This window comes from Leiobunum rupestre, chromosome 3 (genome assembly GCF_980474605.1).
Source record: "Leiobunum rupestre chromosome 3, qqLeiRupe1.1.hap1, whole genome shotgun sequence".
NCBI lineage: Eukaryota > Metazoa > Arthropoda > Arachnida > Opiliones > Sclerosomatidae > Leiobunum > Leiobunum rupestre.
In genome coordinates this window covers 35,195,423-35,212,706 of record NC_143386.1, presented here as the reverse complement: position 1 = coordinate 35,212,706, position 17,284 = coordinate 35,195,423, and the positions used below count along the sequence as shown (strand labels likewise).

At 35.1% G+C, this 17,284-nt stretch overlaps 1 protein-coding gene across 1 annotated transcript; it reads left to right on the top strand.

The window, feature by feature from the left end:
* The first annotated feature begins 242 nt into the window (after positions 1-242).
* Positions 243-14,582, top strand: LOC149951593 (organic anion transporter 3-like). Its single transcript, XM_090169602.1, has 10 exons — positions 243-437; positions 1,483-1,586; positions 1,851-2,005; positions 6,321-6,466; positions 6,761-7,080; positions 9,244-9,394; positions 12,212-12,291; positions 13,213-13,427; positions 14,162-14,343; positions 14,403-14,582. The coding sequence occupies exons 1-10, from the start codon at positions 243-245 to the stop codon at positions 14,580-14,582; spliced, it is 1,728 nt and encodes a 575-aa protein (XP_090025728.1).
* Positions 14,583-17,284: the final 2,702 nt, after the last annotated feature.

The following is a 17,284-nucleotide window of genomic DNA, read 5'->3' as shown; positions in this document are numbered from 1 at the left end:
AATACATTTCGTACCATAAAATGTCCCTTATAATAGGGTTTTTGGTATTTAACTTGTATCGTTTAGTCATGGTATAAAAGATTTGATGTGTATCTCTTATTATTCTCTTGACAAGTTGTTAATTTTTGTTTTTAGTTGACAGCCATACAAAGCCTACCGATGTCAGTCAAATAATTGGGGATTTTGGACTATATCAAAAACTTTTTACAATTTGGATCTGCTTATTTGGAATTTTCATAGCCATGGCCACAATGTGCATTACCTTCATGACTCCTCAAATGGAATATCAATGTACTGATCCAGATTTCAAAGATAACGTAGATCAATGCCGTATGGTAGTGAACACAACATCACCTGGCGTGACTCAGACGAAACTCTGCCACCATTGGACTTACAGCAGCCGCGATTTCGCTAAAGACACCACATTAATTGAAAGGGTAATTCTATAACAATCAAACTTTGGTAACACTCAAAAGAAATAATTTTTGAATTCAAAGGGCTGTATTCAATTTTATAAAAAAACATTTTTAACACTTTTTAAGATTTTATATATTCACTAAACTTTAAAAAAAAAAGATTTGGGCGTTATTAAATCACAACAGTTCCCCTTACATATTTTAATTTAATATTAATGTTACAAAGCAATTTGTTTTTTTTTGTTTAAACATTTACTTCAATTCGTTTTCTTGTGTACGGCAATATTTCAAACAACTTTTTCATTGTAGGAATTTCCCCACTCCCTATCTGGTTGAAAGTAACCCCCCTCCCCTTTTTCCCACCGTCTTATGAACTTTAGCCCACTATCGCTGGTCAATCCGTTCTTGGAAAACCTACACAGCCCCCCCCCCCCTTCAACATTCTCTGTAACGGTCGTTCTCAGGCAGTCACAGGCACCTTTGTAGGCACTACCTCCTTTTGTTTAATAAAAAGAATAGATCTTTTTCTCACACGCGCTCAATTTTCCTTCCCGCGAGTTTGGAGAATAAATAGTACATTTATGTTACCAGTCGCGGTGAAATTTAGTAAGATTATTGTAATTTTTCAGTATTGCCCTCCAGTTTATTAAAGTTGTTGTTTTTAAATAAATCCGTTTCGATTTCACTACGCGTTACTACGATATACGATCCCACTCTATAGGAACTTTAGAAATACAGTAAAACCAAATTTTAATCCCATTCGTTTTATCAAATTGGCATCACAGGCGAAGGGGAATTCTGCTCTTTAATTAAAATATTAAAATAAAGATAACTTAAAAGCTTAAGAAATCAATTTGACTTTTTAATAACAATTTTAAATATCTCTGCCCGTTAAGTGGAAAGTTATGCAAATGAAATATTATACATGGCAATTTAACAAATTATGGTACACTCAATTGTAATGAAATGATTCTCGATATGATAGAAATCTCTAGTGTCATTATGTACAAGTGACGAAGGAATATCAATTTCTTGATAATAACTTGATGTTTTCCTATATCCACAGTTCGATCTAGTTTGCGACAAAGAATGGTACATATCTCTGGCCAGTTCAATTCAGCAGGCTGGTGATCTCTTTGCTGGAATATCTGTTTCTTACCTTTCCGACAGGTGAATATACTATTTGTTTATGATCTAAATTATATATTAATAAATTCCCTGACCAAATAAAAACATTTAGTTTTAGGAAATGGTTATTTCGTTCATTTAAAATTTATTTGACTACCAAATATAAAATATCTGATCCATATGTGATACGGGAAACTTATAACCTACTCATATATTTATATTTTGAGTTCCTTTAGATGATACTGGGTACTCCAATTAAAAATTTATGAAACTTGAAATAATAGAATGTTTTTCTTCAAAAAATAGATTTGGAAGAAGACCATTATGTTTTCTGAGTTTCGTTCCCGGAGCAATTGGAGTTTTCATGTTTGTTTTCGTGAACAAAATTGAGCTGTATATCGTGGCAAAGTTCTTGTTCGGATTTAGCGGAAAGTCGGTAACTTTCCTGGTTATGGTTATACGTAAGTGCATCTTTTTTTAGAACTGTATAGCTTTAATGGACCAGCGTCATTAAATCTCGAAATAAATAAAATTTATAATATTTATTTATTATTTCTAAAATATTTCATAAAAAAATATATTTATTTTTAATATAAAATTGTCACATTTTAGTCTTTAGGCAATTAAACACTAATGGCGCTGGTCCTTTAAGCCGCGTTAGATGGAATATTCTAATAGACATTCTACAATGACTTTGGAGATCAGAACTGTTAAGTTTTTTACTAATAATACGTGTAATAACGAGTATGATTTAATCTCTGTACATGCAAAAAGTTGAATTTTCCACCAATACTTACGATATTGCAAACAATGCTTAATACGTAATTACACAGCGGGAAACAGAGCACTTAAAATATAGAATAAAAAAATATTTTAAAATTAAGTTGCGTCTACTTAAAAAAATTTTAAATATTAAATTTAAATAAGTTAACAATTCTAGATACATTCTATAGAGATGGTTCATCATCCCACGCCGATTTATCATAAGTCTTGGAAAATATCTCAGCACCCAAAAATTTACTGAATTATCGACGTGTGTAATAATTTTCGTCGGCTAGGCAAATACCAAAGTCACCACCTTAGGCCTAAGTCATCGAGCGAGGTAAGGAACAGTGGTTATTGTTTCTGATTTAGTGATGGAGACGTGTGGAGATAAATATCGAGGATTCTTTAGCATCATTGCTTGCACACTCGGATACTCGTTTGGGTACACTCTCTTACCTGGTCTCTACTATTACATTCGAGACGAACACTACTTTCACATTTTCTTAGCCTGCTTGTTTTCCTTCGTTATTTCATTTGCCTGGTATGTAGTTGGCCATTCTTCCTTTTTCAAATTACAATTCAAGAAAAGAATACTTTAGATATTGCTCACTCTAAAAACCAATCACAAACATTGCTCCTTACAAATATTTTAAGCTGGCAGCAGGTTTTGTCTGGTAGAGAGCATTAAATTATTAATTTTAAGCTATTTGTATATGCATGTTTACTTTTATAATATTCAATTCCCCAATACTTTCCACACACTATATTAAAACATTTAATACAACAACTTTAGTTGAGCTTAAGAATAGTTTAAGATAACATAGATAGCCTTAACTAAAGCCAGCTAAGCCGATTTTTAAATGTATTAAATATTGTGTATAAGAAATACTAATTTACAGGATGTTACGTGTAAGCTTGTCAAAAATTAAGTGACGTGTTCTTTGTTTCATTTTGAGTAGAAAATGTCTTATGCACATGGGTCAAAAAAGGAATTGCTTCAGAGTAATTGACCCTAAATAATCGGCCTCCAAATTGTCGAAAAATGGGCAAATGTGCAGTTTCTGAATTATTCTTTTTTTTTCCTTTTACTAAGCATTTTTTCTTATCGAAAAAGATAAGAAAACAAACACTTGTATCAAGAGTGTGATATTAAATAAGAATAAGTAGGATAAGTGTGTAAATTACATTTTACGTAAAACAAAGGTGTTTCGATGTGTCACCGTTGTTTAAATGAAAGTTTCTAAATAAATTGGGATATTTTATTCTTCAAATGTCATGAAACACGTACAAATTTAATTAAATTACAAAAATTGTTCCAAATGACGACCTACAAACGATTCTTGAACCCATTCTAAGATTCCAGCCGAGTTATGGATAGTTTTACATGCATCAATTATTCATTGTCGTAGGTCAGCGATGTTGCGAACCGAGTCTTTAATGTGTCCCCAGATACAATGTATCGGGATATACACTCTTTTTCGTGCCATTATTAGACCCCTCTTACTTGCCTCCCGCTCGCCGGCCATTGCCTCTGCCCCTCAGCGGGGTGTCTAGCATCCACTCTTTGGGTATCAGTAATGGAGGAAGGGGCTGAAAGTCGGAAAACCAAACATGGACGCGCCCAGGAAATTCCCGCTCTTTTCGGCTACAATGTGATGGGGCTCCGTCGTTCAATTACCCCATGCGCCTCCTCGCCTCCTAGTTGCTAATGTACGTCTTCCAGTAATTCAGGCAAAGTTTCTTGTATTAACCATACATATGCCTCACCATTTAGCCTAAGTGGAAGAAAGTAAGTTCCATATAAATAGTTACTAACAATACGACTATATTGCTGTTGGTGTGATTCAACACTTGTCACGAGTCGCGTGACGTTTCTTGACTTCAGTATTAAAATAAGGAAAAATTGTTGTCCACGTATTATTTTCACAACTTAACGTTATTGGCACGCACTTACCCCCGAAAATTGCAATTTTCACAGATTAGAGCGTTTTGATCTGCACTGTTAAAAATTACCGTAGCTTCCTGTTAAATTACTGTAAAATTTTACAGTTGAATTCCAATACCAACTTTTACCGTAATTGTAACTAGATATTTACTGTACACAACAGCTTTAGTCCTGTTAGTCGATTTACCGTAATATTTACAGTAAATTTTCAGTAAATTACAAATGTTCTGCGGTGAGGCTACGCGATTTGGAATTTTATCGAAGTTCAAAGGTCTACTGTTGCGACAAGAGCGGCGAGAGCTGCAAACGTTGGTGTTCCACACAAAATACCTTAGGTTATATTCCCTTTAATATTAATTAATTATTCAATCGCGAAATCTAAATAGTTTTATTATGATTTCATAAAGGCTGAACTAAAACTCCTCCTACTCAATTTATATCGTTTTTGATTAAGATGGATAATTACAGTTAATAAAAAACATATCAAAAGTCAAAATTTAGGCCAGACATTCTAACAGCAGACCAGTTTCACCTTTTCCGAATGCAACGGAAGCCCGAGCGTAAAAGATGTCTGCTGAATAGCGACCGCCATGCTATAATTGGTAAAGATTTTCACTATAAAATGCAATGGACTGCTCACATATAAGGCACTCTGAATGTTTATTAACAAAACACATTTCTGAAATATATACTCTTGAGCGTTCTGCTCAACTATACGATTCAAAGACTTAAAAACCTCAATGAACTACCTGCTGTTATATTTTAAAATAACTGTAAAAGCAATTAGACGTTCCCCCCTGTAGCAAATTAGAGTCAGGCCGACGTCGGCAAAAGGTACTAAACACTAAAGTCGGCCGACGGTCGGCCGACCTTTGGATTTAGGGTCGAAATGTCCTAGGGGTAAAAGGGTCGGCCGCCTAAAAAACGTCGACTCTTTACCGCCTTTTAATAAACCTAAGAACCGACCCCGAAACGAAGTCATCCCGACTTTGAATGTACTGTATCATTACGTCGAAACGACTTTCTTTTTGATATTTTAAGTGACTGAAAATGACCATAAAAACAGCAAATATTGCTATATAAATAGCTATATACATGTATGTAGTTGGTCAAGTCCCATGAACGGGAGTGAAACAATGAGTTTATTTCCGTCAATCGGAAAGCTCTTGAATCTAGAATACAGAATTCAAGAGTTTCTTGAGGCTTAGTAAAAGTAACGAATAAATCTTCATTAATAATATCTTAGCCTAACATATTTAGCTATACGAATGTAACCTACTTGAGATGAGAGAATTTTAATAAGGAAACATTCTCAGATTGAATATATAATCTTTTTCGAAAAAATATAATACAGAAAGGAAGTTATTTTAAAAATATTTTAATTTGTTTTATTAAATCGCCAAAGTTTCACAGTTTTGAGCGATTAATTGGCAAAGCGCGACCCTAAATCTTTGTTCTACAGCGGTAATAATTAAATGTAAGGTCTATTTTAAGTCGGATAATGGTCGGCATACCGACAGTAGTCCCAAAAAAGGATTTACAGTTTTAGTGTCGAAAAACGTTCGGACGTTTTTAGGTCGGCATTTGGTCGTCGACTATAAAACGACTTTTCGACCGTACCCTGACCCTAAAATGACTTCATGTGCTACAGGGGTCATCTTGGAAAAACAGTTACTTCAAATAATGTTAATTGTACGTTATATTTCACGTACCTAGAGCAGCTTTTTACTTGCTTAGTTTCACAGGAAAAATAACCTGTATTTTTACAGAAACTTTCTGCCAGGTAAATTCCTGTAAAATTAACAGCAATTTTTAACAGTGATGATATCACTTTTAAAAATTGAAATTACTTAAATAATAAATGTTTTACGTTCATTTAAGTTTAAAAAAGTGACGGAGAAAAGGAAAAGTTGTAAAATAGTATTTAGATATGCTACAATAAACCAGGGGGACATTTTCCAAACGCCGGTCATTCTTTTAGACTGCGAACTTTCAAAAACAGTAGGGAGGGTTGATTTTCAATTATAAAATAACGTTATGCTATGGTGAAATTCACTAACTCTGAGAACACGGATATGCATTTGATTTATGGACGGGACCCATGGTAATAGTTAAGAAGCGAGGTGGTTATGCCAGGAGAAATTCCCCGATAGACGATAACCAGATAGAAGCCGTCAATAGACGTTTAAGAGAGCGTGGTCATATTCAACCAGTAAGTTATCATGAATGGACGGAATATGTTCAAGAAGACGTCGTAGAAGTCATTACACCTTGTCTTTAAAACTAAAATTTTTCTTATAATCATTTATTCGTGGCTTTTAAACTACCGAAAATAGTATTAACTTCCATTTATTGATAAATTAATAAAGAGTCAAAAATTAAAAATTCGACTATAATTTATGTGCTTACCACTTTCGAAAATGATCCTGAAAGAAGTACCCGGTAAGTGGGAAGGCAATTGGAGGTGAATCACGACATAGTGTGGCGAATACTTCATGGTCAACAGTATCACCGTTACCACCTGCAAAAGGTCCAGTCTCTGAAAGAAGCAAACAATCCTAGGCGAGATGAGTTTTGCCAGTGGTTTGTGGAAGGAGTCGATGAAGATCCACAGTTTCCGACTATAATCCTCACGGATAATAAATTCAATTTTTATCGTGATGGCATTATCAATCTGTACAATAACTATCAGTGGAGTCAAAGAATCTCTCACACGACACTTGTTAGATCACACCAACAGCAATTTAGCCTTAATGTCTGGTGTGGAACTGTTGGTAACACTTTAACTGGACCTGTCGCTCTTCCACCTAGGCAAAATGGTGAGGAGTATTTTCGTTTTCTACGAGATGCTTTGTCAAAGAATGGTTTCGTACATGCAATGTATATTGTCCAAGTCATAAACGAAACCATTATTTGAAGTTCAGGAAAGTTGCAGGCGGTGATGGCAAGGTGTTCTGATACTGGGTTCAGTGATGGTTGATGGTGAGTTACCGTCTTGTTAGCGCCTCTTGACCGCGGTTTAAAAATCGAAAGTCGTTTTTCTAACGAATGTAGAACGGTGGTGAATATTTGGCTTGTTACGTCTTTAATCGGAGTTGCAGGTCGAATAAACGCACATTTGTATTTATATTACGAACACAATTAGCTTGGATCCCTTGTTAGACGTTAAAAATAAAAATAACCGAACTCTTTTCGTTGCCCTAAATTATCAATCCTAAAAAACCACAACTCACCATTATTTATCGCGAGCGCACTTTACATTTTCAAAAAGACACGTCCTACAAAAGTCACGCGCTTATGTATTATCTTAAAAAAAAACAATTTTAAACAATATCTATTTATATTAATAGGAGGCTTGGCAACTGTCTTTTAGGTTTCTTAAGACAAAGGGGAATATCATGGGGTGGCGGAGTGGTTAGCACAATCGCCTTGCAGCAAGAATAGCCGGGTTCGATACCAACTGGTGGCACTGGGTGAACACTCGGAACTACACAGTTAGAAAAAAGGGTTTCCATGGGTTTGCTTTGGGTTTAAGGTTTGTTTTGGCAACTTGCATGGTTTGAAAAGGGTTTAAATGTTTAAAGGAAACCCCTATAGGTCAATGGAAAACCCTTAGGATTCCAATTTAAGAACCTATGGAAAAAAATAATAATTTATCACTTTTTAAAACCCTTTTCAAACCCTGCACGTTTTAAACTACCTCACGCCATCTACGCCAAAATTTGATATCAAGCCGTATAATAATTTCATAAAACGTAAAGGAAGACGGACTTTCCCCAAAATGGTTTCTCCAAACATCTTTGCAATCATACATCTTTCGGTGGTTCTGTGGTAAAACGCCCGCCTGTCGTGTTAGAGGGGTTGGGTTCGAAACGCGCCAGTTGCAATCCCCAGAATTTATTATAAAGTCGAAAATTAATTAATTTTAATTTAATCTATAAATACGGGGGTATTGTTGCAAACCCTGGGAAGTTTTTAATGGGTTTCTAATGGTTCAATTTATAATCATAAAAGTGCTCATTTTGAAGCCTTGTGGGTTTGAAAATTTCCGTTAAAGGGTTTTGGAGGGTTTGAATTTGTGGAATTTTTTTTAAGAACCTTGGGGGGGTTTATAATCAAACTCTTTTTTCTAACTGTGTTCTCCATCTGCGTTGAGTTTGCAAGTTTACTCCCCACTGGTTTAAGGGGTTTTCCCCCAAGTGCTTCGGTTACCCCTTCCATAAAAACTTTTGGAGGTTAATGGTAATAGTTAGTGTAGGGAGCTGTTGGCTCGCGTGGCATGAAGGGCTTGCCACCACCCTCCTACGCATTGTAATCCTGGATTAATGGCATTAAAAATCGCTTGATGACTTAGGCCTAAGGTGGTGCCTTGGGTATATTATAGCTGATTATTATTATATCATTTAAAAAATAAATTAAACAATCCGCTATAATCCACAAATTTATTTAAGCGAGTGAATATTGCTAAGGAAGGGCTCTCTGGTGAGGGGGACCCAACCCGGCGAAACAAATTAATGGAACTGACAATGATGACACATCGCCTCCTACAGACCTACGCTACCAGCGCGCACACCTGCAGCAAAACAGAAATCCTCAGTGTCAGTGCCTAAAACTATTCCATTGGAACTACAATCTGTTCTTCCTTTAATTTAATTGGATACTTTTCGTTCAAGAATCATTTGTACGACGGGCCTATGGAGTATCGAAGTCCAAGGTAGTCATTTTGAACAACTTTTGTAATTAATTTACATTTGTTCGTGTTTCATGACATTTGAAGAACAAAAAGATTCTTATTCAATTAGAAACTTTCATAGAAACTGCACGTTTTAGAGGCTGTTTTTGGGGACAATTACTCGGAAACAATGCATTTTGGGACCCATGTTCATGAGTCATTTTCGACTCAATATGACCCAAAGAACGCGTCACTTAATTTTTGACATGCTTCTCCGTAAATCCGGTATTTAAAGTACAATATTTGATTCGAAAAAGGTTGATTCCTGAATCTCCAAGATGGCTGTTAGTGCAACAGAAAGGAAAAAAGTCTTTCAAATTAATCAAATGGATCAGAAAATTCAACAGACTTCCTGTAGACGAAAATCAAATTAAAGCTGATCTTGAAGTAGTTAGTAACGAAATTCAGGTATGCTATAATCGAAATTTCGTACATGTAAGATTTTTTGAGTATCCTACGTTTTCACGGAAGAACGAATAGTTGATCAAACTTAATATTTTCCCAAAAAAATTTGCTGAGTGCTTATTATTAATCTTTCAAGTTTTAACTTTTACCAAATTTATTTGTTTTCAGCGGTACTTGATAAATCTCATTAAAAGGAAATGTCCTACCGATTGACGTATCAGTTTCCCATATTAACTCTAAGGTTTGAAAAGCTATGTTCAAAAGAGCGGTTGCGGTGACTAGGTACCATGTAAAATTAATAAACACAAATACCTATGTGAGTAAAAATAAAACATATATACAGGGTGGAAGCCTCACCCGTGGTCCAGCTTCGGTACTTCTCCTAGTATGAATGAATGAATGCATTTTTATTTGCCAAATTCCTTTTCATTCAGGAAGGAGCAAAGCTTACAGGCAATAATTATATTATAAGTTAGAAATATAGATATTTATATTAGAACATATATTGAAATTGTTAAAAACAATTATGCATATTTAACAAATTATTTACAAATGTTTCTATACATGGCGGTTTATTGTTTGGTTAGTTGACCGCAGGGGCGTGGGAACCGGGAGGGGCAGGGGGGGCAATGCCCCTCAATAGAATTTTGCTGGGAGGGGCAACTAATCTTATTACCCCTCCAACCTTTGGTCAGTTGAAATCTTCAAAAGGCTCAAATTATCATTTTAGAAGCATATACAGTTTATAGAACCTCAACTGTGTTTAAATTTCAGTCTTTTCCCGCCAATTTACATAGTAGTAACAAGTACACACGCATTCGGAGAAGCTACACTCCATAAAAAATTAAAAACCATTCTCCAGACCCCTTTTCGTGTATCTTTGCCCCCTCCAACTTCTAGAACGTTCCTACGCCCCTGGTTGACCCGCTTGATGTCTTTTATTTTAAACCACCAACGCTTCAGGAGGTACTTCGTGTTTTCAACTAGATGGCGATCTCCCACATTGTTGAAGGAAAATAGGGTCCCCATGGGTAACAAATAATGTTCGACAGCTCTTTCCTCCTCGAGCGCTGGACATTCACGAACGATATGGCACAGGTCTACGTTGGGTTCCCCACATAAGAGGCACGCTGGATCATTTCCAAAGATTTCATGGAGACGTTATCCATTCGGAAGAGCTCCTAATACACCAGAGTGCTGCGGGTGGAACACTTCTACAGGCGCTGGTGGTCCAAAAATATACCAATGGGAAAATTGGAAGCCTCTGCCGTGAACCGCCTTTGTACTTCTCCTAATACACCAGAATCTATTTATCACATTGGTCTATTTCTGGCGTACCAGCGCCTGTAGAAGTGTTCCACTCTCATCACTTTGGTGTATAAGGAGAAGTACCGAGGCTCGACCTAGCGTAACGCACCTAGTAATGTCCTACCCGATATTAATCCATCCTAGCCAGGCTAGCCTATAGCTCTTGATTATAGTGCCTTATTGTTCCTTGGCTGGATTATAGATAAAATGTCCGAAAGAAAACAATAACCTACCCGAGAGTAAGTTAAATTAGGTTAATTGCTGTGTAATAGGCCAGAGAGGTATTCTACAACGAAGCAGAAAGAGACCTACCTTCGACGAAAAATGTATAACGATTACTCCTAGTCCCAAGGTCGAGCCAATGAAAAATGTATTTTATACATAACAAATCAGGCCAAGGAACGATTGGTATTATAATCAAAAGCTAATTTTTAGACCACAAAGCGAGGAAACCTGCGATATCTCCTGATAGTCCATTGCTTGGCCTAAAATAACGAAAATGCTGAAAAAAGGGCACGTGTATTACGTGCTCCAAGTGCTCAAAACGCGGAAAACGAAAATAATTGAGGTACATATAATTGTATGTTAAATATTTAATAAAATCTCTTCCCGAGATCTACTACACCAACATTTAATCTTTTTTTGTTTTTCATTAGTATAGAACAAAATTAAAGTTTGATTTCATGTGTCCTGCTTTATCTTAGGGGCAGATCTATAAAACAGCCCCAATCTAAAAACACCAGCGTAGCACACAACCGCCCCAAACGTTCACTAATTCCTCTCAAAAGTTTGAAATCTATCAAAATAATCGTAATGCAATTTTTCAATCAAATATGCAGATAAATATATACGAAAGTGTTTTCTGATAGACTACCTTCCGTTGTAAGATACATATTTTTTTATGACACCGATAAAGAGATAATGAATGATATGAAAGGTATTGATATTATCTATTACTTGATGAAAACCTACAAAACAATGAACAGCTAAGAGCGAATGACATCTTTAACAAGCCGTTAAGCCGATAAGCCTTTTAAATGATATTACTATCTTGAAACTCCTGATCAAAACCATTTCGAAAAATTAAATGGAGGAAGTACGAGATAAAACAAATGGAACAACAACAGAACAACAAAGAATTAATGCCAGAAAACACCCCCTTATTTGCAAATTCCGCATCAGACCAACAACAGAATTTAAACCGACACAAACGCTGAAGTATTGTGCTGTCAGGCCAACTTTTGTTGGTTCTTAACCGGCAAAGCACAAGCAGCAAAAATAAAGTGTATGTATTTATCACGAAGATAAAAAACCTAGCAAGCTAACTAAATACCTATACGGATAGCTTACTTCCGGGGGAAATGTGTAATAGTTGGTAATTTTTCCAAACAAACGTCACTATCTAACAAAATGGCGGGAAACAGCTGAAACCCAATTTAATTAACTTATTCTAAAACCTTGAAAAGTATACTTCTATCGATTGTAAATGCTAAGATATTTGTCATTTAATAGACTCAAGCGATGAATGCTCATAGTGCTGGAATCAGATTTTTCAATATTATAAAAAGATCGCTCATAATATTTTTTGCATGGTAAGTAGGATTGTTTTATTCAAGTTCTCAATTTCACTGGTATAAATCGATAATGATTTTAAAAGCCACGTCCATAAAACGGAAAATGTTGGATATTATTCGTTGATTTATATTTTTTCAAAAAAAAAAGATCTACCATACTAAGAAAGTAAAGTAAGGTAAGCAGTTTATCAAAACCTATATTGGAAAACCTAGTGTTAAGGTACTCGAACGAAGCAAGCGTTAGTTATCGCGCCTAGCTCATCCATTTCACAAAAACAGAAACAATTTTTTTTGTTTACTAGTTAACTATGTAAACTAAGGCTACATGATGACGAACATTTATGTGTATAACTTTGTTAAAGGGAATATAACCTCAGGTATTTGGTGTGGAACACCAACGTTTGCAGCTCTGGCCACTCATGCCTTTGGCTTTAAAAATGTTTGGCGCCACTGTACAGGATGATTTTAAAAATTGAAGGGGTCTTCCATAAAGATTGCTTTGCAGGTTATATTCCCTTTAAGGCTGCACCCCTTTTAACTTTAGCTGGGCTTCGATAGAAATTTAGATAATTTAGCGGCTATGGCTCTATGTTCATACAAAGATGACGTTGAAGAAAGCGTTGGAGGAGCACCGATTGAGACATCCGTCTGCTACTTGGTCTAAGATATAAAACGTTAGACATAAAGGTGGTTTTTTCGTTGAATATAAGCAATATCGCACTCATGGCTCTAAACAAAGGACGTGAAACGGAAAAATAGGAAGACACTAGCACTGCAAGATCTCCACTTTGTAGCGAAGCTTATTTCACACATAGCCAAATAGTCCACAATCTAACGTCATTTTCCAGCGGTTAATAAGCACTTACAAAGAAGTTTTCCCGCTTGGAACTTGCTTAAAAATGCTGAGTTTCTACTGAGGAACGCTGTTTTATTTTATAGGTTCGTGACTGGTTTAATTTACTTTGGAGTGGCTCTCACGGCCGATGCTCTGGGAGGTAGTGTTTTCCTGAACGTCTTCCTTTTAGCTTTTATTGAAATTCCCAGTTTGGTCTTTTGTTTGGTGACCGAACGGTACTTTGGCCGAAAACGTCTCCTTGGTGGACTGCTCTTAATTACTGCTGTCGTTTACTTTCTCACAATCGCCGTTCCAAAAAGTAACTCAGTTCTTTAATTATCCTTAATTCTTATGAAGGAAAAAGATAACTTTTATTAGAAACTAGAAAATCGAGCCAAATAGATTTAACTTTTTTGAGCGTGCTAATTATACTAGTAACTTAAGAATAAATCTCTTTGTATTCTGAATAAATAATTTGTCAAAAACCCTCCATAAAATTTTTATGTGGTTTAAAGGTCTCCAAAAATGGATTTTGGCGAATAATTGTAATATGAATAAAGATATAATGATATATTAAACTATTATGAAACACACGTATAACATAATATTATATTCAATTCCCTTTACTATATTATAATATTTGTATTATTATTATATTAACTATATTATTATATTAACTTTATTTTTATATTTACTATATTATTATATTTAGTATATTATTATATGTAATCTATTATTATATTTACTATATAACGTTTCATTACATTCAATTCCATTCCATTACAATATTCATTCCATTTTATTATATTATGATCTTTTATTTTTATTAAAGCACTCGTTTTTGCGCCATTACAGTTTGAATATTACATCTGAAACGCAACCAAACTGAAATGGTAGCCCACTCTAACAAATGGAATGTTGACTCGAATCACGCAGCGGTTTTTTATTTTATAAGCAAAACCAACGGTTGTTAGTTTTAGGGTAAATCAATTATCTCTGCAGCCCTTAACTTATTATAGGCAATTTAAAATAAATTCTAAATTTTTCTTGTAGGGTATCATGCTGCGCAAATCTTTATGGTAGTTTCGGCAAAATTTTGTATCAACTCCAGCTTAAGCTACCTTTTCCCGTACACGCCCGAGCTATTTCCGACGTCCTTTCGATCAACTGGGGTTGGAATTTCCGGGGGATTCTTCAGTTTAGGAGCCATTTTGGGGCCATTTTTCATTCAAGTCGTAAGTGCTGTCCAATTTATTTCAATTTTTATTCTTTGTTCATTGATGCTGTCTTTCAGACGGAGTATACAAGCCTGTCGGTGACATTTGGAATATTCGGTATCCTCGCTGTCGCCAGCGGGGCTCTGGTTTTCTTACTGCCAGAGACAAAAGACAAGAAACTTCCGGAAACTCTTGGTGACATCTATGTCAAAAATATTGCAACAACACCAAAATATATCAGTAGAGTCAACGATTAAACATATTCCATGAACAATGTTATGTGAAATATTTCAATCTCGATTTTAAAATAAAATATCATTGCTTCTAGTGGACAATATTTAATGTAAAACTATAAGAGAAAGATGTACTTAATTAGCTCAATTTTAAAACACTAGCTTTCCTATTTAATTCAGATCTATTTTTCAATGGCTTGGATTATATGAACAACCGAAAACTATCACTACGCCCCCTATGGTTTGCCATTTAACCTAGGGAGTTAACGGCTAAAGCAGACGCTATTAGTTTTTCCTCATCATTATTCATAAATTTGACTTTATCCAAAACGAAACTGGCATTTTAATTATATTGGAAAAAAATGTTAATTATACAAATTTTTTAACTGGAACTTTCGAAAACTCTATACTAAATGACGCCACAGCCGTTGTCTTCTATGTCATTAAGCACAATATTTTTTTTAAGTTTATTTCTAAACTTTCTCTCATATTGATTGACATTTGGAATATTCGGTATCCTCGCGGGGCTCTTGTTTTCTTACTGCCAGAGACAAAAGACAAGAAACTTCCGGAAACTCTTGGTGACATCTATGTCAAAAATATTGCAACAACACCAAAATATATCAGTAGAGTCAACGATTAAACATATTCCATGAACAATGTTATGTGAAATATTTCAATCTCGATTTTAAAATAAAATATCAGTGTTTCTAGTGGACAATATTTAATGCAAAACTATAAAATAAAGATGTACAGTACCAATCTAAAGTTTCTGGCCGTTTTCTCTTCGCAGCCATTTTATTTCTGTTTAAGGTAGAGATCCGAATGAGGGCTTCTATGAAAGAATACCCTCACGGAAATAATATGAAGTGAAAATCAATGCCCTACCACAATTGCGGCACGAGCAAAGCCGGAAATAGCCAAACCCATCCAAAATTTCATCATGAAACAATAAATATAATTTGTTCTAAGCGTCATAATATTCGGAAACCAAATCTGGTTTCATTTTTCAAATCGGATTTGTGGTTGTAAAGTCATTGAAGGAATAGTGATGACGGAAAACATGAAAATTAACCCTAATTTTATATTTAAGGGCTTTGTTTCACATGTCTTATCGAAGATTGGCTCCAGATTATCGCTGATGGGCTGACAATACGGTTTGTCCAAGGGCAAATCCAAGTTCGCTGCTTGACACATTCCTTATAATTTCGAGGCAAAATTTCATCGACTTTTTTTCAAAAGTAAATAAAAAACTTTTCGAAGTTATTTTCTCGAAACAGTGTGTTATTGAAACAACAGGTGGCACTGCGACTGGCATTCCAATTTTCAGTCTCTATATTTAATTCCAGAAAAATGGGAACGTGATCGGATCTAGTGCCTTCTTGAAGGAAATAAATAAAGCTGCATGTCCATGTGATATCGCGACCATATGTATAAAGAATTATGTACACGTCTTTCAGATTATAAAGATTCAAAATATTTTTGAGTCGTTTTATATCGGTCAAGTTTAAGGTTTAAAATCCCCCAGCAGAATAATGCTTAAAAATTGGCAATTTTGAAAATCTTTTTTTATATTTTCAATGAGGTCGATTGCGGAAATGTTGACCTGTGGGATGTTACAGTTAAAGAGTTCAAGTCGAATCTTGGAGTTTTTCAATATAATAACCATTATCTGTACACATTTTTGTTGAAGTTATAAATTTTCTGAACACTAGAAGCAATTCCAGCCTTATGTTGGTAGAAAGTGGTGACTTCTCTAAAAACGTTTCTTGCCAAAAACAAAAAGGAGCATTATGTTCTTTCATAAGATTAATGTCATTACCAAACTCTATAGGCGCATTAAGACCCTTATGTATGCGCAATGAAAGTGACAGATATGTAAAGGTCAAAAAACTCTTGAATTTAAAAATTGTGTGACGGATGTAAGATTTAAAAAAAGTGTCGCTTCAAAAACAAAACGATTTCTAACTGATACGCTTTTGTTAGCAGATAGACCCAGTACTGAACGTTTTGGTTCCCAGATTTAACTCCTTCAACCGCAGTCGAATAACGCAACCATTTAAAATATACCCTACCATTCTATTAAGGTGACGTAATCTTTCTTCGGAATTAGAACTTAATTAAAGTCTGTCGTTCTAATCACGATATACGGAATTGCACGTACTATGTATTCATAAAAACCTTTCGAACCTCTCCCCGAAGAAAGGCATTCCAAATATATTAAAGCAACTTTCGGCTCTAATTCCAATTCTTCGAAAAAAATACTTTACTGGAGAACGTGGTGCCATCTATTAATGGCATTGAAAGCTATAATTCAAATAGTGAAACGATAACGTCAGCCGAGAACCAGTGTTGAGAAATAAAATTACTAATAACATTATTAGACAACTTATATTCTACCAAGAGGACTTAAACCTAAATAATATATCCCATTTAAAATATATTGTTAAAAATGACAATAATTTAAGTTATGGTCAAATTTAAAAATTAGCTAATCAACGCTAGGGGTCAAAATGTAGCTTGAGCAATTTGTTTTGATTTTGACGCTACAAAATCTATTGTAAAAAGCTAGTACACGTCGAGCCGACACTTGCTTTAATAATAATAATTGTCACAACTGGTGGTCAGGTTGACTGCGTCTACAATGCCTTTGACAGGTTGTCGCACCCTCGCCTTCTTTAGAAGCTTGAGTATCATGGTCTCTCAGGCTCCATATTGGACCTGGT